The sequence below is a fragment of the Microtus oregoni genome, unplaced genomic scaffold (genome assembly GCF_018167655.1).
Source record: "Microtus oregoni isolate MIOR12 unplaced genomic scaffold, Mior012 000064F_ref0000363, whole genome shotgun sequence".
NCBI classification, from domain to species: Eukaryota; Metazoa; Chordata; class Mammalia; order Rodentia; family Cricetidae; genus Microtus; species Microtus oregoni.
The window spans coordinates 7,340,814-7,367,273 of record NW_024543874.1 but is presented as its reverse complement, the minus strand read 5'-3'; the positions used below and the strand labels follow the sequence as shown (position 1 = coordinate 7,367,273).

The 26,460-nt window shown below is 45.5% G+C and overlaps 1 protein-coding gene across 4 annotated transcripts in view; it reads right to left on the bottom strand.

Moving 5' to 3' along the window:
* Dpp6 (dipeptidyl peptidase like 6) overlaps positions 1 to 26,460 on the bottom strand; it is an 866,060-nt gene that overhangs the window by 294,641 nt on the left and 544,959 nt on the right. For all 4 annotated transcript variants that reach the window (XM_041640587.1, XM_041640589.1, XM_041640586.1 and 1 more), the window contains exon 3: positions 19,526 to 19,624. In XM_041640587.1, the coding sequence (XP_041496521.1) occupies positions 19,526 to 19,624 (99 nt within the window). The remainder of the gene's footprint in view (positions 1 to 19,525; positions 19,625 to 26,460) is intronic.

The window sequence follows — 26,460 nt, the reverse complement described above, 5'->3', positions numbered from 1 at the left end:
ATGTTGTTCCCCACGGCACCAGGCATCCCAGCGTTGTGGAATAAACGCCTCAAAGTACTTCTCCTTCAGATGACAGCACTATTATAGACACAGCAGTGGAGAACCTTCAAAACATACAGCTTTGCACAGAAAAAGCACTCGGTTCAAACATCCCGTTCCCCACAGCAGAGGAATTCGTGAAATTCTACGGTACGCTGACAATTTGTGCAAGTTTCAGTGGGAAACAGCGCATCCTCCTGGGTACCTGTCAACATCGGCTGCATTGGAGTTGTAGAAACAGCCAGTAGGATCCCACAGAGCGGGGAGCCACAGGCAGGATGGCCCATGGGGATTTGGAAAATCCACTCCCCACAAAACAGTAGTCTGTAATGTTGTCAAGGTGAACTTTCCCAAGCCTCAGCAATTATAGAGTGATTTTTACAACAATCTGAGGAACATTTATTCAATAAAAACAAACACCACCAAGCCACAGGAGAGCACTGGGCATTTTAAGCAGTGTTTTTTCCATCTGCTTTCTTCCCATCTCCCTAGAAGGCTTGAAAGTGCCCAGCCTCACAGTAGCAAAAGCTATGAATAGGGGGAGCCAAAAAAGCTGCTGGAGGGAGAATGGCAGTGCGGGGCTCCCCAGAAACCCCACAGCTGGATGACTGTTGTTAGTTGACCTGCAGGTGGTTAGAAACCTAAGCTGTCTTTCTGTGCTCTGACTCAGAGCTGACTCGCTGCTAATGGCCTTTTCTGGGGTGGCATGGGAAAGGGGAGGTTACTGCAGATAACCAGGGGCAATTGCTTAACACAAGCATCGTTGCCTGAAGTGGTGGTAAGAGTTGAAGTAACAAGACCTTGTTAAAAATACTTAAAATAGGAAAAACCAAGGAGTGAACCAGAGGGCTTTGGGAGTCATGAACATCACATTACTAGACTCCAGATGCCAGAGCTAGAGCTGTGCCCAAGAAAGACCTACAAGAGCTTTCATCTTTCTTGCCCTTGAAACTGAAAAAAACAGCAGTGAGGACTACTGCGGAGTAGTAAACTGTTGGCCGATTATGGCTTTAACAGATCAACAGAATTTGGTAAAATCTGAGTGGTTACTGGGTTAAGATAAAGACATCTCTGTCCAATCATATTTGACCACTAGGTGCAACAAGTAGACTCTGAGTGTCTAGACTTACAAAGCGTGCAGACATAAGTGAGTCTGTTCATGAAAACATTAAATAAATAATAATGGTGATGATAGCAACCAGTGATATAAAGTGAAAGGTGACTGATCCCCAGAGTCGGTATGCTGCATTATTTTAAATGTTTATGACCTAGCAAAAATACACCATGCCTAGAGAATAAAAGTCTGGCAAAGATACAGAACAGACAGCAGTTAGGAACTAAAGCAAGCAATGCCGAGAGCGGCATAGAAATCAGGGCAGCTATGCCTCAGCAAACAGAGAATAGCAATAAAGAAACACAAGCCCCTCACTAAGGGCCAAACAAAGACTGGGGTTGACAACCACAGCAACTAAAAACAAGACAGAACCCATGAACTTGATGACAATGCAAAGCTACTCAGTCTGAGAAACAAAATGAAGAATATAAAATAAGATCAGGCTTCAGAGGTCTGGGGAGTCTTATTACACATATTAATAAACACACGATGGAGTCCCCAAAGGAGAGGAGAGACTGAAAAAGGATGAAATGTTTGAAGAAATAATGGCAAAGAACTCTCGAATTTTGTCTGAAAATTTGAATCTACACAATAAAACCCAACAAATCCCAAGAACAATAAATTAGAAAGATCCAAGCCCAGAGACCCTGTGATCAACTGTCAGGAGATAAGGGGTGAATCCTGCTGGCCATGGGGAGGTGACTTGCCCTGTACATAGCGTTTATGTCAGGCTAACAGCAGACTCTGCATCATAAGCTTTGGTGCTCTGAGGACAGTGGGGTGTCACTCAACACACTGGGAGAATACGATCAGCCAGTTGTTGTGTATCCAGCCAAGTGGCCCTTCAGTAAAGGAACACACTGCCAGGTACACATTGAATGCCTCCTATTAAGCCTGTTCCCCCAAGGAATAACAAATCAGAGCCATCAAGGAAAACTGTGGACAGGCATCACTTAGGGATGTAGCTGCAACCCCCCCCCCCAATAATGCTAATACACCAAGCCCAACAACCTAAAGAAAATTCTACACTGTAACCAAGTGGGATTTATCCCAATAATGCTGGGATAGCTTAACAGAGACAATCAATTTGACTAATCAAGCTGGGGAATGCATAATACTAATAAGAATGTCTGAGAAAGTGTCACAGAAGGAATAGCTTAGGGAGACGTGGGAACTAAAGGAAACTGGGTGCCATGGATGGGACATGTGTATGTGTGTGTGTGTGTGTATGTGTGTGGGGGTGCGCGCGCGTGTGGGTATATAAGGGAACATAATACCTAAATGCTAAGGAAGTATTGGAAAAAAGATTAGACTTCAGTTAATCAAAGTTATCAGTATTCACGGACTGTGGTAAACGCAACATCAAAGGAGCCGGGTGCTGGCTTGAGGGAGCACTATCCTCTCTGTCACTTTCTGTCATATACATATGTTCTAAACTTTAATCATTTACTTTAAAAGGGGGTCATGGGAGAGATTTATGCAAAAGCTTCTCGGGCGTGACAGGACCGTGGAGGGCGGTGGAGTGCCTTCCAGTCCCGGGGTCCCATGTCTGAGGGGTGGATGGGACCATGATGTTCAGCTTACAGTGTTGCCACCAGGACTTAGTGACAAGGACACATACCGACAGAGCCCCAGTTCTCTGAGGACTTCCTGAGACTGTTTTGAATGCCGTGTCTCTAAACTGTCGAGGCCCCTGCTTTTTCGAGCTGCAACCTTTCACACGCTATCACTCAGACTGCACAGACCGACCTCTGTGCGCTGCAGCACACACCCGCGGATTAAAACTGCAGACTACGAGTTGCAAACCATCTTGTTTTAATGAGTCCCGCGATAGCATATGCAGGAAAGGGGAAAAGCCTACCTTCCACTTCCTCTACTCCTTTGTCTTGTGAACTAAAATCCACCTGATTTCTTATTTTTAGGGAAGGTGGGCTATTTTGAGAGGGAGCATTTAATTTGCACTCTGAGGACTATGGTCCTCACCTTTTGGGCTCTAATGAACTGTTGGACAAAAAAGGAAACGTGAGACAAGTGTAATTTTTTTTCCTGAAGAATGAGGTCCCAGCTGTGCGTCCCCTGACTTAGCAGGAGCTTTTCCTCCGCTCGTGTCTCCACATCACACCTAACTACATTTCAGAAAATAATTATCAGATCTCTCGGCTTTGGCAGGAGGCAGAGTTCCTGCTCAAATGATGCCATGTCACATCATTAGCATTATTATAAATGGCAGGCAGCTAAATTTATACCCATGGCAACATTATATATTAATAAGTGAACTGATAGGTCAGTGACCAAGAAATTACATGCCCAGTTGACAAGATAGATAGTATTTGTCTTCATGACTGCTTGCTCAACATATACAATACATGCGTCTTCAACAAGGCCACAGCTTTTAAAATACTGGCCTTAACAGTACACCAGACAGACTAAAACGTTGTCCTTGTTAAGTGTACCTTTAGCCACTAGAGGGCACTGGTTCACAAAATGCTCAAGGCCTGAAAGGATGCTGAGAAAAAGAAGAAAACTGAACTTGCTGGAGTCATATTCATCAACTTAGTAAGCACACAAAATTCAACTAAAATGATATTTTACTATGTGTTCTTAATTGAAGAACACTGAGTTTAAAACTCAGCTTCCACATGGGCACTGACACGTTAAGAGGGTGTCAGATCTCCTGGGACAGGAGCTCTAAATGGGTGTGGGCCAGGAGTCAAACCCAGCTCTTCCGGAAGAACAGTCAGTGCTCTTAACCACTGAGCCAGTGTGTGTGTGTTTACACAATATATCCCACCTGCAACTATCTGTACAAAAGGATTGAGAGATAAAGCGTAAGAATCAATGGGGGCCAAACTGCCCTCTAAATACCAAACCCAGGAGACTAGATCCGATTTTGTAGACAGAATTTTGGGAAGATTAATTTTTAAAAATGTTTTATGTTCTTTGAGTGTAACATAAGATGAACACCAAATCTCCCAAATTCTTTAGCCGTGGTCAGGTACACACTTTTTTTTAATTTCAAAGTGATACTTGTTTTGTTTGTGTGTGTATATATATGCTCAGGTGTGTAAACATAGCACATATGTCTGCACATATATGCGTGTGTGTGCACATATGCGTGTGTCTGCACATATGTGTGTGCACATATGTGTGCACATATGCGTGTGTGTGTTCATATGCGTGTGTCTGCACATATCTGTGTGTCTGCACACATATGTGTGTGTGCACACATATGCGTGTGTGTGCACATATGCGTGTGTGTGCACATATGCGTGTGTCTGCACATATGCGTGTGTATGTACAGATGCATGTGGAGGTGAGAGGTCAGTGTCAAGTATTCTTCTCTACCTTGTTTTGGGCCCTGGAGCTCATTAGCATGGCTAGACTGGCTGGACAGCAAGTCCCCCATCTCTCCCCACTCCAGCACTGGGGTTGCAGACATCTGCAGACATGCCCAGCCTTCTAAGTGGGTGCCAGGGTTCCCGACTCAGGTCTTTGTGCTTTTGCGGCAATGTCTTTGCCGTTCAACCCTTCAAAAGTCATGTTAAGGACAACTCCTGTCAATTTCTCAGAGCGCAGTTTTGAGTGGTAGTGGGCCCTGGGTCCCTTCAGACTCACTTCAAAGGTTTCTGGATGGTGTGGAGGTTTAGGTCTGTGCAGGCTCTTTGCTTCTTGAGATAATGATGCTTACACTTGAATGGAGGGTCCAGTTCCTAGGTGGGCGCACAGGAGCTTGAATTTTCTGCCGGGTCTATGCCCACAATGCACAACTTCCTAGGCCTTCAGGGGACTACACCACTAAGATTGCCTCCAGGGAAGACTGCTAGAAATCACAGGACCCTCTACCTTATGCCAATTCTTATTTAGCAAAAACCCTGGGCTCCCAGAGCCCCCTTTGGGTCAAGTTAGTCACGTTAAGTGAATCTTTATGACTTTCATGTTCGAAGCTTCTTCATCTTACTCTTCAAAAATTAATTTATTCCTTTTAGGCAGGAGATTTGCAGGCTCAAAGTCTGAGAAAAAAGGATTATAGTGAACGCTTTTCAGAGACCCATTTACCTCTATATTTCTGCAGGAATAAATTAAGTTTGCTAATGTTTATTCCACAGAGAGGAAAAAATCCTTAACAGATCATGAGTATCTCATTAAAATTTAAGATAAATAATTGTGAGAATCTTCTGTTTGAAAATCTGAAACTATGCCTTTTTGTAAACTGTCCATTATGAGTATGTGTTCTGGTCTGGGCTTCGTGAGGTTAGGTCCCTGCAGAGGGAGCATGCTCGCTTGAAGCAGGGATATTTCACATGCTCATTAGCATAGGCTGTAAGCACAGCTCTAGTGAAGCCTCGCTCTCCTGACCCCTTTCTCCGCCAGCTATACATACTGTTCCTGCATATGTCTCCCATTCCTATCTGATGCCCTGGTGTGTTAGAAGGAGGAGTAGCCCTGCCTACAACATTCTCTCTGCCCAGAGGTAACCTTAGAGCACTTTCCGGGAAACCGAAATCTGCGGCGACATGCCCTTTCCCGTCTTGTATTAGCTGCCTTTCTCTCTACTGTGGCCAAATACTTGACAAGAAGCACCTTAATCGAGGAAGGGTTCATTTTGGCTCACAGTTGGAAGAGTTAGAGCCCATCATGGTTGGGAAACGCACAGAAGCAGGAACATGAGGTAGCTGGCCCATAATGCATCCACAGTCAGGAAGCAGACAGCAGGCAGGAGGTGGAACTGCGCAATCAAACCTCAAGGCTAGCTTGAAGGGGCTCGCTCCACCAGCAAGACCTCACCTCCTCAAGCTTCCTCTAAGTTCTAAAACATCTGGAGACCAAGTTCCAAATACAAAAGCCAGTGAGTGGGTAAGTTTCACATTCAAACCCCAGCACAGCTCTTATCCTGTCCGCCCTTATCACCCAGAGAAAGAAGCAGGCAGGTTGCACCACTCAGAGGTCACCAGAGTCCTGTGGCTCAGAGGAGTCATCTTAAATAATAAGGACCTTCGAGATCTGATGCCCTCTCTCACGGCAAGAAGTCTTGCTTCTGCCAGTCTCTGGAATGTTCCAGCCTTAAACCCAACCAAGGTGCTGGTCCGTTTCTGACAAGCTGCTAGTGTTTCAGCCTGTTTCCTCACATTAGAAGTTATTCCCTCTTACTTAAGCCACCAACCATTTTCCCTTGACAAAGTCACAGCTACTTTCAAATACCACTTTGATGCAAATGTCACCTCGGTGAGACTTTCTAAGCTCCCAGGGCTACATGCTGCCCTTTCTTTGAACTCTGGCTTCACTGTCTGGGGATGCACTCCTGGTTCATTATGTTAACCCGGTGAGAGGAAGTTCTCCCCAGCCTGTAGGGCCCAAGGGAGGCCTCTGTCTTGTCATTTTTCACCATTATTCTTGGATGACTGTGAGCATGCATGCACAGAGCTGACTGGCTTGGAGGAGGCAGGATAAAGAGAGAATGCCAGGCTTTGAATCCCTCTGCAGTCTGATTTTCACCCTTCCCCAGAAAGAGTCTTGTTAACAAGACATCGGCACAATCTACAAGGTGGCCATTTGTCCATATTCTTGGGATAGTTATTGTAAATAATCGGCCTAAGAGAACCTCCCTTTCAGATGCAATGGCCCTGAGTGCCAAGTCCCTTGCGTGATGTGTTACTATGTAAGTTTGTTGCTAACCCTGAGCTCCTAACAGTTATATGCCTTTTACTAACTTCACGCGATCTCATCTTCTGTGTGGGTAACACAGCAGCCCTGTCAGACAGCCCTCCAGAATTCTCATCTTCCAGAATTCTCTGAATAAGTCTGGCAGTCCCACAAAGCAGATGTTACACAAAAGCCAGGAACAAAATCCCTGCTCACATCTATACACAGGGCTTAGGGATCACATCATGGTCTACATGTGACTCCATAACCAGAATTTAGACTCTACTCTTCAATTCTCAACAAAACAAAACAGAAACAAAACAAAACTATAACATGGGAGTGTAGAGATGGATTGGCAGCTTAGTGGTTCAGAGTCTTCTTCCAGGGGACCCAGGTTCGGCTCCCAACACTAACATCAGCTAGCTCACAACTGATTGTAACTCCAGCTCCAGGGTATCCAACACGCTCTTTGGGCCTTCACATGTACCTACACATACATGGTGCACAGGCATACACGCAGGTATTCACACACACACACACACACACACACACACACACAAATCTAAAACTGCATTGCAGTGCATTGTATAGCTCAAGAAATCTAAGCAACCAGAACAAGCTGTACTCATTGGATTATACAAGAGAAATAGAGGAGACAAAGTTAAGAGGAATGAGGGGATGAGGGTGGATCTAGGAAGGATTACGGGTGAATATGATCAAAATACATTATATGCACATATGAATTTCTTCAATAATAAAGGTATTATATTGAACAAAGAAGTCCGAATAACAAGCAATTCAACACAAACAAGCAACTTGAGGCACATCTAGAAATGCCCTCCTGCTTTCCTGTAGTGCTTTCATCTCTCTAGGAACTCAAGATGAGGACAGAGGCGATTCTATTTCAGGACAAAAGAAACCCAAATATTTCAGTTCTGTAGACTATGCACGTCAATGCAATAATGTACCAATAAATCTCAATTGCTCATATCAACTTAAATAAAATTTCCTTAGCGTCTCTCTCAGGTTGCCCCTGCCTGGGGTCCCCAGGTAGCTGAAGCATTGGAAGTTGCAGGTCTTGACTTAGTGATTATGCAGTAAGCGGGCACTGAGGAGCAGGATCATGTCATCATCTGCACACCTGCAGTGCCCTTCACACTTCACACCCAAAGTCATCCTGACATGCGAGCACTCAGGGATCCTGGGAGAACTGATGCAGTGTGATCTGGGAGGAGACCTAGTCTGTCACATGAACGGCTCCTGCCACAGGCAGGTGATGTCACTTCAGAGGAGTGCCAGTTTTGACTCAATGGTCCTGTATCAGCTCTGCACCACTTTTGTTGCTAATGAACTTAGAAAACACACACTATTTTCTGAGGTAAGCCCAGTTTAAGCGACAGATGGGGGCCAATGAGTCTTAGTTAGGAAAATGGTTATAAAAGCTGAGTTTTTTTTATATTCATGGCTGAGTTTGTCTTCAGAGCTAGGTGGGTTTCAATCCTTAAGTGTGACTTCATAGTTGATCTTCAGAAAATGTCCTTAGATGCAGAGGAAAAAGCTGAAAGAATAAGAGCTTCCTCTGAACCAAGGAATCATCTTCCTGGGCAGTGATGTGGGCTCCACATTATAATTTAAGAGGCAGACACACTTGAAGCCATGTCTTGTTTACAAATCAGCCAAAGCTCGAAGGCATTTCGAAGTTTCAGTTTGTTTATGTAAGGAACAGAGAGGCCACCAGCCAGAAAGAACAGGCTTGGGCATGTCTAACTGCTGGTGTGATATTATCTACAGCTGGAAGCTGGAAGGGGAGAATAGGGTGAGCAAACTCGAGGCCAGGAAGCACAGCAGAGGTGAGGTGAGGAGTGGGAAGCCTCCTTTGACTATCTTAGGGCATCCAGGTCTTTAAATCCTCCGAAACTCCTATAAAATCAATGTGTAAGTCAGGTACATGCAATCCACCTGTCTCATCCGCCTCTTTCATTTTTAATTATTTATTTTTTAAGGAATGTTCTTTATGTGGTAGTTGTGGAATTTTTATACTTTGTGTGGGTTAGTTTTTAATGTCAACTTGACACAATCTATAGAGTCATCTGGGAGGAGGGAACCTTAAGTGAGCAACTGCCCAGATTAGACTGGCCTGGAGCCATGTCTGTGAGGGACTGTCTCGACTGATGGTTGATGTGGGAGGCTCAGGCCACTACAGGCAGCACCATCCCTAGGAAGGCAGGCCTGGCCTGTACAAGAGCACGAGCCAGAGAGGAACCAGCAAGCAGTGTTCCTCCATGATTCCTGCCTGGAGCTCCTGCCATGACTTCCCTCAACTACGGAGCATGACCTGGGAGCATGAGATGAAATCAACCCTTTCCTCTCCTAGGGCAGAGTGTTTCACCACAGCAACAGAAAGGAAACCAGGACATACTGCTCCCTTACATTTGCACTGACTTGGCAAACAATCCCCAGAAAAAAGCCAACTCCGTATGTTCATTCGTGTCACTAATGTGTCCTGGGCACTGTATGCCACCCTACAGAGACAGCCCTGACATGACTAAGCAAATGAAGATAAACCATTGCCTTTGAAACAAAACAGTTTAAAACATGCCTCATGTTGGGCCTCCAAGGAACTGACCGTGTCTTATACGTCTTTGCCATTCTTATGACTCCACAAACCAGAGTCCCATGTCCCACACCCCGAGCAAACAAAAGGTGACTCAAGGATATGGTTTTATCTGCTCATGTTAATGTAGCTAGACCAGTGGAGAACGCCATCACCCTTGGTTTCATGATGGAGTCCATGAAAATAGATCAAAGAGAGGAGGTTATTAACCTGGAGGGGAGCCATGGGAAGATACAACCGTGCAATGTTTTTTAACAAGCAAATGAGAAGAGGAGCTTGCTACTTCTGTTCAGAGTCCTCAATTCTGACCCTCTTTTTTGTGCGTTCCTCCGTGCCTAGAAGAATATTAAATCGCCATACTCAGAGGGGCTCATTTAAAATTTGAGTCGTTCCATTCAAATTAGATCCTCCTGGCCTCCTCCCTTCATTCTGTTGATCAGGTCCGCACAAAGGGTGGGGATACGGTGCTGCTGTCAACCTTTGCCTCTCTAGGGTTTTGAGTCAAAGGAGCCAGGAGGAGAAGACTGAAGAAGACGTGGAAATCAAAGGGAACAGACTCTCCTGAGAGTCAGAGGGAACTGAAACTTCTAGTGTTTACTACCTGGCATTTCCTTTTCAGTGCTGTCTTGGGATCTGGGTAATTAGGAAGAAAGGCTTTTAATAGCTTAAAGAAGGGCTCCAGGGGATGCTAATGTGGCCATTGTTCCTAATGTTCACTGGCCAGTGAAATGGCAGGCTCTAATTTTATTTTCAATCTACTTGGGTTTTCATTTATCCTGACTTATTTTGAGATCTTAACCCAACATTAAATTTAAAAAAAAATTCTATTTTTATTCATGTGGGGCGTGTGTGTGTGTGTGTGTGTGTGTGTGTCCCACAGAGACCAGAAGAGGGTGTCAGGTCCCTGGAGCTGGAGCTATAGCTGGTTGTGAATGGTCTAAGTTGGGTGCTGGGAACTGAACTCAGGTCCTCTAGAAGAGCAGCAAGTACTTTTAACCACTGAGCCACTTCTTTGGTCCCCACTAAGTTTGTGTTTTAAACAGTATACTTTGGTTTAATGACATGCTACAACCATTTCTCCCAAGCTCTTGCCTTTGTGACTTCCCTGCAAAGACGGGCTGTGCCCTGGAACTCTGAGTGAGTGGACTTTTCCTCCCCTAGGTTGCTTTTGTTAGGACATTTAATTACAGCAACAGGAAACAAAACAAAAACATATGCAGCTTCTTGCTCACTGACTCAGTCTTTCGATGAATTAATACTTAGCAAAACTTTATTATAGGCCAGGAAGTCTGGCCTACGAGTGAAATATAATTACCGTAATGTATTCAAGGCCCTGGAGAAGCTCACTATGAAGGTAAGAGATGGAAACAGCCACCTGACCATGAACATAGGTGCAGGTAGAAGACCTCCCAGCCCCCAGGGGGTTATGCTCAATTACAGAGAGATCAAGAGACTCTTATTAATTAAGAAGGTGATCCATATTTGGGAAGATGTCAATGATAATTAATTAGGTTCCAGCAGGTTGCCGTACTTAAGGACTGCATGGGATAATTTAATTGAGGCAATGAATGCTAACAGGAACGCTCACCATGTGAAGGATGACGGGCTCTCTGGCGTGCCTTCTGAGAACCACTGGAGAAAAGGTACCAGAGTACGTTACATGCTCGGCCCAAATGGGACCCATCTGAGCTCTCACACTCTTAACTCGGGTGAAATTAAAAGTCTGGGGGCTGCTGGGGCAAAAACATCGTTGTTGTTATTAGGCTGGCTTCACTGGCATGTGGAAGGCCACCTGTCCTGGACTTAGCGATAACCATGAAGAATGACTACCATCCCTGTCTCCCACCTGTGGGCCCATCTGCTCATCTGCTCCAGTGAGGAGGAGAGTGAGGGCTATGGGACATGTTGAGGCCCTTAGAAAATTCCCTGAATAGTCTCTGTGTTCTTGAAACAAATGCTTATGTCCTATTTTTTTTAAATCAGTCTTCATGCTGAGGAGGAAAATGCCCAGAAATCTCATTTGAGATTCTTTTTCTCAAGGAAAAAAAAATGTATGTACATATACAGATACACACCCAACCCACAAACATGTATTTCCCTAAATCAAAAAGGCCTTTGTAATGCAAAAAAGAGATCTGTCAACCAGTAGGCATGGGCTGTAGCAGAGAAGTATTTAAATTTCCCAGAAAAGTAATGCTCGCCAAAGATAGTCAGAACTCATCCCTCCTTGATGACAGACTATTGGCTCATACTAGCCTCTGAGGACTGGTGTACCAGCATCATGAACTAGATATTTCCAGCAGTGAGACATCATGTCATTGTTGAGGTGTGGCAGCAGACTGTGAGCATTTCAGAAAGCCAACAGGGGTGGTGTGGTGTGTCCGAGAGCTCAGCTGGTCACTCCCTTACTTAGATGCCCCCCTAGAAGGGAAGACACAGGTCTGGCCTTTGCAATGAACTCTAATGTGGAAAATCTCAAGAGGATTTCTCTGAGGTCAAGCCAGAGGAGTGAATGGGAATTCACAAAGAGAGATATTGATTCAAAACATTTGCAGACAGAGACAGAAGCAAAAGCAGGAAGGGGGCGGTGGGGTGCTGGTCCACCGGGTGAGCAGGCAGAGGCCATGCTGCAGAGAGGAAGTGGCAGTGGGGTGGAGGAAGAAAAAAGGAAACCCAGGAAGGCACACTGAGGTCTCTCCAAAAGCCATCTGGATAAGTCTGAAAAGAGGGGCTAGTTTTTGAGACAAGTTCTTTCTTTTACTATTATTTAAAATTTTTTCATTTATTTTACATACTGATCACAGTTTCCCCTCCCCCGTCTCCTCCCATTCCCCTCCAGTTTTCCCCACCTCCCCTACACCCCTCCCCCATCCGCTCAGGGTCTTTGAGACAGGCTCACATTCTGTAGCTCAGGCTAGCCTCGAACTGCCCTCCAGTCCTCTTGCATGTAGAGACAGTCACGGGCCATCACACATACGGCACATTTAACTTCTTTGCATCATATTTTTCTAGCATTGACTCTCAACCCTTCCAATGCTGCAACCCTTTAATACAGTTCCTCATATTGTGGTGACCTCCAACCATAAAATTACTTTGTTGCTACTTCGTAACTGTCATTTTCTACCGCTATGAATTGTAATGTATCTGACATGGAGGATTTCTGATATGCAACCCAGCCCCTGCCCATCTGCATTTAGTGAAGACAGAAATAGAATCAGAGAGACAGAAGTCAGGGAGATGTGTAATGGAGCCACTGTGGCTGTTTGTATTGCCCCTGACACCGAATGCTCCTGCTCTCTGCATTCTTCCTGTGGGAAGCATGGGCAATAGCCGCAGGAAGATTTGGAGAAGGGTGAGCAGATCGAGGTTTTATCTCAGATGAAGTGTGGGGGCTTCCACATCAGAGGAGGGGGCAGAACAGCACTGATGGGCAGGCTTTGACGGAGCATAGGTGTGGTCAGATGTGACTGCCTCTGCCACCAGAGGAGTAACTGGGCTCCTGAGGCTGGAATAGAGGAAAGGTGCGGTCCCGAGGACCACAACAGAAGAGAAAGGCAGTCAACTGTTGTCTGCACAAACATGCATTGCAATCACATAGTGCGTACAACTCAGACCTGCCGTACAGCACAGGGGTGTGCTTCAGTGTTCACTGTACGCAGCACTTCACATGACCCCTCGTATCAGGCCCATCTGCTCACTGGATACGTGTTATATCTGCATATCTGTATATCTGTGAGAGAAGATCTAGACTGGGTTCATTGAGGCGGGAAGTTCTGCTTTAACTGTGGGTGGTCCCGATTCCATGGGCTGGTGTCCTGGACTGAATAAAAGGAGAAATGGAGCCGAGCACCAACGTGGTGGGCAGTTTTTTTGTTAAATTGACACAAGCTGGGGTCATACTGGAAGAAGAAACCTCAACTGAGAAAATGCCTCCGCTAGAGTGGCCTGTAGGATATTTTCATGGTTAATGAGTGATGTGGGAGGTGACACCGCTGGTAGGTGGCCCTGGGTTGTATAAAGAAGTAGGCTGAACAAGCCCTAGGAGCAAGCCAGTGAGCTACGTTCCTCCACGTTGCTGCTTTAGTTCCTGCCTCTAGGATCCTGTGTAAGTTCCTGTCCTGACCTCCCTTAGTGATGGACGAGTGTGGAAGTCTAAGAGAAATAAACCGTTTCCTCCTCAAGCTGCTTTTTTTTTAAAAAAATATTTATGCATTATGTATACAATATTCTGTTCGTACGTCTGCAGGTCAGAAGAGGGCACCAGACCTCATTACAGATGGTTGTGAGCCACCATGTGCTTGCTGGGAATTGAACGCAGGACCTTTATGAAGAGCAGGCAATGCTCTTAACCACTGAGTCATCTCTCCAGCCCCTCAAGCTGCTTTTGGCCACAGCATTTGAAACAGCAGTAGAAACCTATGATGACCAGCGCACATCTCTCTGTTTCCTGGCCGCACATGCGATGGGATTACGGCCATATTATCTCGCCCTCACACGATCCTGATTATGGTGAACTATCCCTTGAACTATGAGTCCAAGTCAATTCCTCTTTCCTTGAGTTGCCTTGGTCAGGGATTTTGGAACAGACAGAGGCAGTGAGAAACAGGTTTGCTCTGTTTACCCATCCTTCTTGGGTACTTTTCTGTGGTCAATGTGCCCATAGGCCAGGGTGCTGCCATCAGGGATACCCAGGGTATGTCTTCTCTTCCACTCTGGTTCTGATTGAAAACTGTGGTCTCCCAAAAGCAGTGGAAAAACACACCATTTTAAGCGTGAATTCCCCTCTTACTGAACCCCTCAAGCTTTATTTAAAAACAAACAACACCCATCTGGTTTTTCAGAACAACACGGAGAGGCTAAAACACATTTGGAAATGAAATTGCCTTGAGCCCCGAGCACCAAGGCCAATTGTAGCTCCTCAAACATACACTTTTCTAGTAGCAGCCAGCTGATCCTTTCCTCCATTCAAAGGAGGCAATTTTCTCCAATTTTCCAGTCTCTCCAGCTCTGGGTCTCTGCCAACAAGTGGAAGGATTCAAGAAAATGAGGTGACCAGAAGAAAGTCTGCACCGGGCATGGCTGTCTTTTACTACAGAGGCAGTTGGTGTCCAGCCTGGGCAGTATGAAACTCTGTGTTGAACAATAAAGATATGAAAAATGTCAAGATGGTAGGCAGATTTCATGTAGAAACCCACTACCCTCATTTTGGAATTAACACCAATCCCAGCTGGGCATAGAAAGGGACTATTTGTCTAAGAAGCAGCTTGTGGGGGTGGTACAGGAGACTCAAGTGGATGAGTTTCCCATCAGTCCACATTAGGGAGTTGTATGTGTGTGGGGGACACAGTTTTTTTGGGAGGTATGTGTGTGTTTATGGTTTCAGATGGGATCAGGACCCCTGATTTGGAGATGTGTCTTAAGGTTAAATCTGTAAGGTCTTCGAGGCATATGAGACATCAGAGGAGAGCTCTAGTCTGGAGATGAGCATTTAGGAGAGGTCAGAACACTGATAGCAAGAGAGGAAAGATCTAAGAAATGGCCTTGAGGAATTGGCATTCCCTAACTTGGAGGTCCTCTGTGACCTTGACAAGAGGAAGTTCAGGAGCCTGGGGTAGATGCCCAATCAGAGTGGGCACTGAGGCAAGGGAAGCAGAGTGTGAATAAGATTGTGGTAGACAGCTGTCCCAGGTTGTATAGGACAGGGAGACCTGTAGAGACAGTGGGGACATGGACAAGATGAAGGTCAAGATGTGAGTGTGGAATGGGAGCAGAAATGAGGATGTATTTATTTCAAGATCAGCGTATTCTCATGCACAAAAATGTTCAGGGGTGAAAGAAGAGGTTCCCTACAATTATTCCTCAAGCCAGTGAAAGCCCACCCATGATCTCTTTAGAGGCCGTGTAGAGAGGGGTAGGTCACTGGTGGCTAGAAGAGGGGGTGAACACAGGCAGGGTGAGGGGGTGAGTGCTGCAACCTCTTCCAAGTCATTTCAGATGAAGATGATGGATGGAGGGGTGAAAAGAGAGGGGAAGGTTTGAGGCTGCCTATCACATCAGGCAGAATAGAACTGGGCTGATTCAGTCTGGAAAGAAGTGGTAGCCACAATGTTGTTCTATGTCACAGAACCCTGGAACAGCACAGAAAAGATCCCTGTGGTAGCTTCTATAAGAATGGCCCGCTGGCCTAGATCTGAAAAAGCATGGGATAAATCCGGACTAGCTGAACATAGTGGACAATGAGGAATACTGAGAACTCAAGAACAATCGCAGTGGGTTTTTGATCCTACTGCACGTACTGGCTTTGGGAGAGCCTAGGCAGTTTGGATGCTCACCTTATGAGACCTGGATAGAGGTGGGCGGTCCTTGGGCTTCCCACAGGTCAGGGAACCCTGATTGCTCTTTGAGCAGATGAGGGAGGGGGACTTGATGGGAGAGGGGGAGGGACGTGGGAAGCGGTTGCGGGGAGGAGGCAGAAATCCTTAATAAATAAATAAATTAAAAAAAAAAGAATGGCCCCATAGGCTTATATATTGGAATGCTTAGCCATCAGAGAGTGGCACTATTTGAAAAGGATTAGGAGGTGTGGCTTTGTTGGAGGAAGTGTGTCATGGCAATCAGCTTTGAGGTTCATGCCTCTGACAGGGGTCAAGATGTACCTCTTAGATACTTCTCCAGCACCTGCCTGCAGGCCACCATGCTCCTTGCTATGATGATGATGGACTAAAGTCTGAAACTAAACAAGGCCCCAATTAAAGGTTTTCTTTTCCAAGAGTTGTTGTGGTCATGGTGTTTCTTTACAGCAATAAAACAGTGGCTAAGGCTGTCCCTAAAGGTTGCTAGGATGAGCAGTTACTGTAACAAACATGAGGAGTTATTTAAAGCAGCAGGTGTGTGGAAGGACGCAGCTGCTACCAGTCTCTCCCCTGCAGGCAGGAGGGACCTCCCAGGAAGCAGAAACCTTGTCAGCTCTGCTAGTTTCTGCTCTTCCTCTATTGTAACAAAAGCACAAGGAAGTTCTTCAAGTTTCAGGGTTCTAGAAGATTTCAAGCTTTCAGAGAAGGTAGGCTTAAGAAACAATAAAGTAAATAAAAATTGCTATTGTAATTAACTCACAAATCAAAGCATTACCCAGCTGGTATAATGATACATGAACACCGCCTCAGTGAACTTCTGTCAGCATGGCCATTCTGAGAACATGGAGCTTTGCTTTGGGTTTATAACCTTACTATTAATTACCTTTTAATCACTTATGCAATATTATATTACCAACAAGACTATTAATTTATTTAAAAAGAACCAAGTAAAGTCTACAGTCTTAAGGATTTCACCTAGCATAGTTTCCTTATGATAAAACCAGAGCCTTCCTTCTAGACCATGAGCTCCAATATTAAACCTAAGCGACATGTTAATACCAGCGATTGATGTGAAAAAAAATCTAAATTACTTTCTCAGTAGAGAAAGTCTCCATTTCCTTCCAGCTCTCAGTAGATGATAGTAGCTCTGTGCTTTTCACTGCCTAGACAGTGGTTAAAAGCAGAAAAGGTAGCTGGTGAGGGCACAAGAGAAATGTCCTGGAGACAGGAGACCCAGATTCCACCTGGTGTGGCAGTCTGTAAGCACAGAGAAGGTGAGGTTGATGTGGGATATGGGCTGAGCTACTTAAACACTCTGAGCCTCAGTTCACAGACCTGAAAATGGACTAGTGAGCCTGTGAGAATCAAACGGCTTAATGGGTGTGAGGTACTTACGGAGAGGTTAAGACATACCAGACACCCAGGGGATTATCCTGAGGAGGAGGGGAAAGGAAGAGAGAAGAGGGGAGAAAGGGGGAAAGAGGGGAGAAAGTGGGAAAAGAGGGGTGAAGAAAAAGAGGAGGAGGAAAAGGAGGTTAAATTAACCCCAGCTTTGGGGGAAAGCACTCTGGCTGGCTTCCCTTGGGTGGAGTCAGGGCATCTCCAGGCAGCTGTTCTCATTCAGTCAGAACAAGTTCCTAGCACGGGATGCTGACAGCGGTGGGAGGGCAGCTCAGAGACACCGCCCTGGCTTTCAGTGTCTTATGCAACCTGTGCCTCTGTTTCATGGTTTACAGCCCTCTTCCCTTCTCTCCCCTCCCCTTCTCATTCCCTCACTTTCCCTACCCTTCCCTTCCTTTCCCTTCCCTCCCCGCTTCTTCCCCTTCCCTCCTCTTCTCTTCCACAGTCACTAACACCCCCCCCCCCCGCCCCACCCTGCTCATTTCACATAGACTGTTGCTTTTTAGGTGTAGGCTGCCTGAAACCATGGCAACCTAATAAAAAAGTGCACATCTCTACTTTTGGCCCCTGCTGGAATCTTTCTAGGTTCTCTGAACCCCAGAGTTGGATCTGGCACCCCTTATTTCTACCCTTCCATGTTTCCTCTGAGCTTGTTTCTGCCCCCGTTTGGATGTGTTTTACTTTCTCATCTCTGGGTATTGTCTCTCAGCTTGCATTTAGTTCTGCTGATCACAGTTTAGCACAGGTTGATGCTTTAGACTTACATTTCCCAGAGGTCTGTTCTCTTATCTAACAAACCCTAGCCATCCATTTAAGACTGCTCACAGTCTCCAAAATGCCTTCCCACGGAGAGGGAGAAAGCGGGAATCCACCTCTCTGCATCTATTGAGTTAGGATCAATGTTCCTCTCCAGAATGCATCCTTGGGCTCCCAGTGAGACTGTGCTGCATTCTCAAGATCTGACCTTGAGCACTGCCTGAGTGCTCAGACCTGTCCAAACACTGAGTCAAAACACAAATGTGTGCATGTGTTCATTGATGCATGCACATGTGTGGGGGTGCTTGCAGTCACACACACACACAGTGGGGGTGGGATGGGGAGGATGCTAAGGCACCTTCAACACTGAAAGTGAAGTTCACTCCCAAGGCAGCAGGAGACCTCTGCTCTCCCATCCCCCTGTGCTGGGTCCCCACGTACTTTATCCACAGACACCCCCAACACCCCACTTGTCATTTCTCTGAAGACTTTACAAAACACATACTTTGAAACACCCATATCCTGATTTGCTCAGGGAAGGGGCTAACCTTGGGGTCAAAAACTAATACCACAATCATAGTACAGATAAGAGAGAAACCACTGCCCAGAGGAAGAGCGAGAAGGTGGGAGTACTGCTAATTGACTTTTTTTCAGTTGGCAAAGTATGGGAAGCCTGCCCAGGGCTATTGGGTAACAAATGGCTCTAACAATACCACACCAAGCACTACAATGCAAAGGGCACAAAACTGGGGGTCGGGCGGGTGGCCATCCCACTGTGCTGAAGACCACCTCTGCCATATAAGGCTCTCAGGAAACCTGCTGCTCTCTGGAATACCCTATCCCTGAGCCTGGACCTGATGCCCTGGAAAGGCTTGCCAAGCTGAGGGCATTGCCTAAAGGGAAAACAATGCAAAGCACAGCCAGGGACACAGCAGGAGAGATGCCACCTGCCAGGGAGGGCAACAGTGCAGGCTCATGGGATTTGAGACCCCCTTAGAGGAAAGTCATCCTCCCGGATGCCAAGAGTCAGGACCATACCGCTATCTGTACCCTGTTCTGTTTTTGTTTTGTTGTTTAAGAAAAAAGTCCCCCAAAACTATAAAATGAGATTGGATCCAGGTTGGAGCTGAGAGGGAAGGTATGCTTCTCAGTATCTGCACAGATCTCTGCACAGTCCTTGGTCACAGCTCCCAGGTGAGTGAAAGCAAACTTAAGCAGAGAAGACCAGTACCAAGGAAAAGGCATGCTCCATAAGCAGCACCATAAGCTCTGTTGCTTAGCAACGTGTTTCATCTCCCTGAGAGAAGTAATGGCTCCAGGAGGGAGGGGACACATTGAGGATGATGGAGGATGGGTCCTCAACAGACACATGTCTCACAGAGCTGAGGCCATGCTGACGTCTGTGAGGCAGCCTGTGGAGTAAGGAGTGGCTATCCCAGGGTCACATGCTCTGATGATGGCAATGTGTTGACAGTCAGAGTCACAGATCAGACCTTCTGCAGAGCTTCACTGCCACAAGGGAAGAGAGGACAAACTCCCACATAGAGATGACCGAGAGGAAGTGGGGTAGGAGGGACCTCCCAGGTTCTCTAAGGACTACAGACATACCGCTTATCCACTTCGCCTCCGGGTCATGGATTTCGAAATCTTCACTGAAAAGATCTTCCACAGTCACCTTCTTCTTCTGAGACAGACTAGTATCTTCCGCTGGAGAGAAAGGACAGAGACAGTTAAACACTGCAGTGGGTAAAAGACCGCATAAGCCACTGTGCCAGCCATTCAGAAACAGTGAACATGGTCAAACACAATTATGGATTGTGGATGGTGGATGAAAGCCAGTCTTGCTTTTCTCTAACGAAACTATCAAAAATATGAGAAAGCCATCATGGTTCAGTAAAATTCCCTACACACACACACACACACACACACACACACACACACAAAAGAAAATGACTGAAAGATGTTTTGAAACCAGAGAAGAGTAGCTGGACAATGCTGTACATGACAGGCCTCTTGCCTCTGTCCATTCTGCCCTTCAGGATTGGATTGTACCCTGCTCTACTTAGCAGCTTCTAGGTGTCATTTCAAGGCGAGGGCAGCCTGCTGTGGACACAAGCACACATGCATGTGTACGTACACACACACACACACACACACACACACACACACATGATCCTTTTTCTTAGACGTAGAAGTAAATGTGTCTCACAGCTGGAAAGGGTTATCAAGAGAAAAGATACTCTTATCCAAAACAGAGCTCAATGTCACATGTAGACAGGCAGGTTGCTAGGAGTTGAAGGACAAAGAAAACATCTTAAAGACATTCAGCCCCCATTTGTGTCACCTGTCTCTGGCCATCTTTGGGTTAAGGATCAGTTCTTGTTCCGATCAATGGACACCCCCAAATCGCTGTATGCAAACTCCCAGGACAGCCCTCCCCATCCTGACTGGAAGCATCTGGGAGAAGCTGAGGAAGTGGATGAACTAATATCCACCCAGAGAGGACATGCTCAGTTAACGGTCCCTCTTGAGCAGGCTTGAAAACCTGCCAGCTTTTATCCTATTTACAGAGGTCAAAGTGTCCTGGATTTCAGCTCCCCCGCCGCCCCCCCCCCCCACACACAGAAGAGGCTATCTCCATGACAGCCACAAAATCCATTTATCTGCTTAGGAAAGCCACAAGATTCTCCAGGAGGCCTGAGCGAATAGTTGGAAAACCCAAAGCTAGACTATCTAAGTTATTTCTCTTATTTTCACTTGACTAAGAAAGAGATTATGAAAGATGTATCCAAAGGTTTGTCTACCTAGAATGCTGCTTCTTTCCCTGTCCTCTTAGCTGGAAGATGCTAGATTCACTGGATTTCCTTAAAGACTTGGATCTTCATTTCATCAGCTCAGTTATAATGTGGGGTTGACTGAGGTGGTGTTGATTTTTGAGGCTGTTTTATTTTTTTTAATGGGTGCAGCAGATTGAACCTAAGTCCTTATGCATGAAATCCAAGCCATCTGCCCCAGGTCATTTTTTTTTTTTTTTTTTTTTTTGGCATCTGGTTTCTGGTTGTTAAGTTTGTGTTTCTTTCCAATTTCTGGCTGTTGAGCCATCTTGGGGTCATCATTGTGCTTGCTTTGGAACTCCATTTGCCTTTAAAATTTTTCTATTTCCAAATGTGTAGTGGGTGTGGACCATAACAAGGAACTTTGTGGGGATTGCATATGGAACAAAGAATAATCTCCGAACAAATCTCCCAATGCTTTTAGGATTTCAGCTCATAGATTTTATTAAGTCACCTCGAATTCCTTCCTTCTGGCTTCTCCAGATGTTACATATTACCGAAATCACTAGAGAATTCATGTGTCCCTGTGTAGACCACATCTTACCTAACTACTCTCTCCTGCTATACTAACAAGCGACCTGACTTTCACTGAACCATTTCTGAAAAGCATTAGAATTTGTGGACGGACTGGCATCCTACATACTCAGTGGGAATACTGTGAACAAAAGTCTTAGGAATTGATATGAGATACAATCAAAGGTGTCCTTACTGTGAGACACAATCAATGGTCACATACTGAGCGATCAAAGTTCCAAACACATCTTAAAGCAAGCCGAGCCCCAGAACTAGATGTCAACATGTAGAAGAATGAAAATAGATCCATATCTATCAACATGCACAAAACTCAAGTCCAAATGGATCAAAGACCTCAACATAAAGCCAGCCACATTGAACCTCATAGAAGAGAAAGTGGGCATTGGCACAGGAGACCACTTCCTAAATAAAACCTCAGTAGCACAGGAACTGAGAGAAACAATTAATAAATGGGACCTCCTGAAATTGAATAGTTTCTGTAAAACAAAGGACAATGTCAAATAGACAAAATGGCAGCCTACAGAATGGGAAGAGATCTTCACCAACCCCACATCAGACAGAGGGCTGATCTCCAAAATATACAAAGAACTCAAAATATTGATCATCAAAGAAACAAATAATCCAATAAAAAATGGGGTACAGACCTAAACAGAGAACTCTCAACAGAGGAATCTAAAGTGGCTGAAAGACACTTAAGGAAATGCTCAATATCCTTAGCTATCAGAGAAATTCAAATCAAAACAACTCTGAGATTCTATCTTACACCTGTAAGAATGGTCAAGATCAAAAAACACCGATGACAACTTATGCTGGAGAGGATGTGGGGTAAAGGGAACACTCCTGCATTGCTTGTGGGAGTGCAAATTGGTACAGCCCCTTTGGATATCAGTACGGTGATTTCTCACAAAATTAGAAAACAACCTTCTTCAAGACCTAGCAATACCACTTTTGGGTACATACCCAAAGGATGCTCAAATCATACCACAAGGACATGTTCTCAACTATGTTCATAGCAGCATTGTTTGTCATAGCCAAAACCTGGAAACAACCTAAATGCCCCTTGACCCAAGAATGGACAAAGAAAATGTGGTACATTTACACAATGGAATACTACACAGCAGAAAAAATAATAACATCTTGAATTTTGCAGGCAAATGGATGGATCTAGAAAACATCATATTGAGTGAGATAACCCAGACCTAGGAAGACACATATATGGACTCACTCACAAGTAGCTTTTAAACATAAATCAAAGAAAACCAGCCTACAAATCACAATCCCAGAGAACCTAGACAACAATGAGGACTCTAAGAGAGAAATACATGGATCTAATGTACATGGGAAGTAGAAAAAGACAAGCTCTCCTGAGTAAATTGGCAGCATGGGGATTTTGGGAGAGGGTAGAAGAGGAAGGGAGAGAAAGAGAGGGAAACAGAGAAAAATGCATAGCTCAATAAAATCAATAAAAAAAGAAAAAAAAAACCAAGCCAAGCCCATCCCTTTTGTGACTTTCTGTCTGCCACTGAAGTAGCCACAGAAGAAGACAGCTTAAAATGTGATGTGTTTTGGCCTCCATGAACATCAAACATGTACCTGGTGCATCTACATATATGTGGGCACTCACACTTTGACATAAAATGAAATAAATAAGCTTAAAACTCTTATTTTGATTTTAAAATTTTAATGAACATGTAAAAGACATGTGTATAGTGGAAGTTTGTGATAGAAGCACTCTGTGTGTGTGCGTGCGTGTATGCGTGTGTGCTTGTGTGTTCTATTAGGCAGGAAACTAATAAGCAGCTGTACATTCTGTAGTTCCTGTGTGCTGTGTCTCTGGGCCCTAGAGTAGCTATTATATAATCCACTGCTTACAGTTTGATTCATTCTGTGTGACTTTTGAGGTGCTGGTGGACATGAACACTAACTGATGTGTCTGTCCATAAGTCATGGTCAGCCCAAATGCAGAGAGCTCACCGTGCCATGGGAGCCAGAGTCAAGCAAGCAACCAGATCACAATAGCAACAGTGCATGAGCCTCGAGGTTGCCAGGTTTACCCCACGGTCAACAGGAATAAGATGGAAGGAGGAATTCTGGGAAGACTTCCCCAAGGAAAGAACAGCTTAGCCCAAATATAGACGACAAAAGAACATTCACACTAGGAAGGCTACAAGGCAAGAACTGCCAGCAGGTTTGGTATTCTGAGGACACGGCTTATTGCCAAGGCAGACAGCACATGCGGAAGCAGCTCGAGATGGAGGGAGAAAGATTCTCTCAGTATGTTCAGAAGCTCTGTTAGGTGATGTTCTCTTGTGGGCTTCGTCTTCCAAATCTGGGGCAAGAGTCTGTAGTATCTACAGTCCAAGAATGAATAAATCTTCACATCAGAAATTCTAACACCTACCTCATTCAGTATCGCCTCTCCCTTGTCCTCCATACCCAGCTGCCTGGTGCCGTAGCCCCTCAGACACCCTCCACAGCTTTTGCTGGCTTCTATGTCTTTGAGCGCATCTGCCTGACTCCTTCAGTCCTGGCTCCCTGATTTTGTTGCTTTTCAGTGTGCCCAATGGCCTTTTCACACACCTCTGAGTTCTTAAATGTAAATCAGTATATTTTAATTCCTAAAATTCCCAACTAGCTTTTCCAAGATTATTGGTTCCTCTCCCTTATCTTCTGCCTTCTCTAATCACATCTACAGATTTTTTTTTAAATAAAACTAAAATGATGTTTCCCATTTTCCCCCGGGATTTGAATTCCTTGACCTTCTTCCGTTGGGTGAAGCTGGTGTTCCCTTATACTGCGGCCCAGTTTCTAGCACACAGGAGTCCTCGGTTGCGGGAGACTCCTGACTGCATGGCCTTAGGAATGATGCTGATGTTTTGGACACAGTTTCTGGATCATGGCTCTTGAGTAGCTCTCATGTGGCCTGTTGCCTAAACAGGTGATGATATTCACAGTGAACCCAGCTTTTGGACAGGGAACTCCCCAAACGCCAGCCTCTCCTAGTCACTGGTATTCTCGCCCTCTGTTATGTATGTGTGTCTGGGTTCTGTGGGCTTCTGCCTGGTGCTTCCTTCAAGGATACAATTCCATCCCAGCTGTGCGAGGAGCTCATGCTGCTGCTTTGTAGAACAGCCATGCATCAGAGTGTGTCCCTCTAGAACTTCTCTATGCCTGTAGTCAAGATGGGGAAGCCTGCATACCTAGCTTCCCTCTTAAGCTGGTAGTCATCTCAAACTGGGGCCAAGAGAAGTAGCTAGGAACTTTGAGACTTGGGATGTCTCCTCATGGGAATTCATGTCTCACTGAAAAGTAATTTTCTCTCAACCTTTAGCTTGATCCTAGATAAGTATATGGTTCCTCTAATCAACCTGCCATATGGGTTACCAGGTCTCCCATGGCCTAGGGGGATGCAGACATGAAGGTTTAGTACTAAGGTGAGTTTCTCAGCCCCACCCCTTTTTCTAAGAGTTTTTGGACACGGATGCTGTTAAACAAGACAAGGTTGGGAACATCTTCTCTAGTAGGGACTTTAAAACATGAAATAATTCCCACATCCCTAGGACTTGCTAAGCACTGGTATCTGCAGCATGTACTCTGTGGGGTCTCATCCCCTCCTGACCATTTTGGGTGGGGACAGTGTTCCCCAGAGTCTGCCTGTGATGTTCTGTTATTGTGGACAGTGGAGGCCACTACCGCACAATCTTCAAGGATCAATAGCACCGTGCCTGTTATGATCCCCATAGAATATGGCAGAAAAGCCACTGCAGGGAAGGAGACTGGAGCCACTGAGATGTCATGTGACTTCTCCAAAGCTGTGCAGCAGGCAGAATAGCACAGCCCAAGTACTCAGTTTCCAAACCAAAAGGAGACAAGGGCTGGAGAAGGTAGCGCCACAAGGCAGTGGGACTCACACATTGAGGCCCAGTCAAATGGATTCTCTTACATAGAACAATGGCCTTCCAAATACTTCAGAACAGAGGGAACAGACTTGGCTGCTCATATCTGCAACACCAGCTCAGCCAGGAAGGCTGTAAGTTCAAAGCTAGCCTTAGATTTATACAAAAACCTGTCTCAAAAATCAAACCAAAGAGAAGAAAAAGAGGAAGGGGAAGAAAAGGGGAGAGGAAGGGGAGGGAGGCTGAAAAAGAAGAAGGAGATGGGAGAGTAAAGGGAAGGAGGAGGAGATAGAAGAGGACAAGGAAGCTGCCTATTTACCCTCAGGTGCTCTGATGGCCTCACTCAATGAGCCAGCACAACCTGTTCCATGGAGGGCTGGCCTAACACACGTGGCTTGGCACAAAGGAAAGGGCTCAGTGAGAGCCCAGGGTACCTGCTTGGCTCTGCCAGTGTGTGTCTGCCTGAGTACCCTACCCCAGGCTCTGCTGGTGTATTTCTGCCTGTGCATGCTGCACCGGATTCTGTCAGGAGCTGGAAGCAGTGCTCCCCAATTAGACTCTATTTAAAGTACAAACACCCACCCAGGGACACCTACCTCAGACACTGCTCTTCCCCTCTTGTCCTTACCATAAGGAGAGAATATTTGCAATATGCACTGAGACCCCAGACAGGAAGAGCTCGGCAAAGTGAATGCGAACCTGGGGCTTCCAGCCTCTTTCCCGGATAGTATCCAGCCAATATGGACTGTTCATTTTATGCCAGCTCTACTCAGAACCAAGAAGGTGGCATCTCATACCTACACAGAAGCCCTGCAGACAGAAGGGCTACAACTGCTATCCAGGGGCACTCTCTCCTACCATATAGTGAAACTGATGTCAAAACATAATAAATGTATTTTTCTGCAGAATTGCTCTGGATATAAAACTAAGCAACTATGGTTAATCAAGAATGACATTGAGACACCTCACCTCATGTGAGTGCCAGCAGAGGGGCTATAGGAAAACCTGCCCTCAGCCCCTCTGTAGGATGTTTCTTTGGGGCTGGATCATAATGGCCATACCATCTTTTCTTCTACAAAGAGTTAGCATTGAATCCATCACTACCTCCGAACTTTTATTCTGTATGAGCCTGGCTCTTTTCCTGTTTCTTTTTAAGAGAGGGACAATGACTTCATCTTTTCTGAGACCTCACACATTGAGGATGCCCAACCAACGTCTCTGGAATGTAGAAAGCTTTGTTTTTCCAATCCACCCCATTGCTTTTGCTTATTTCATTTCA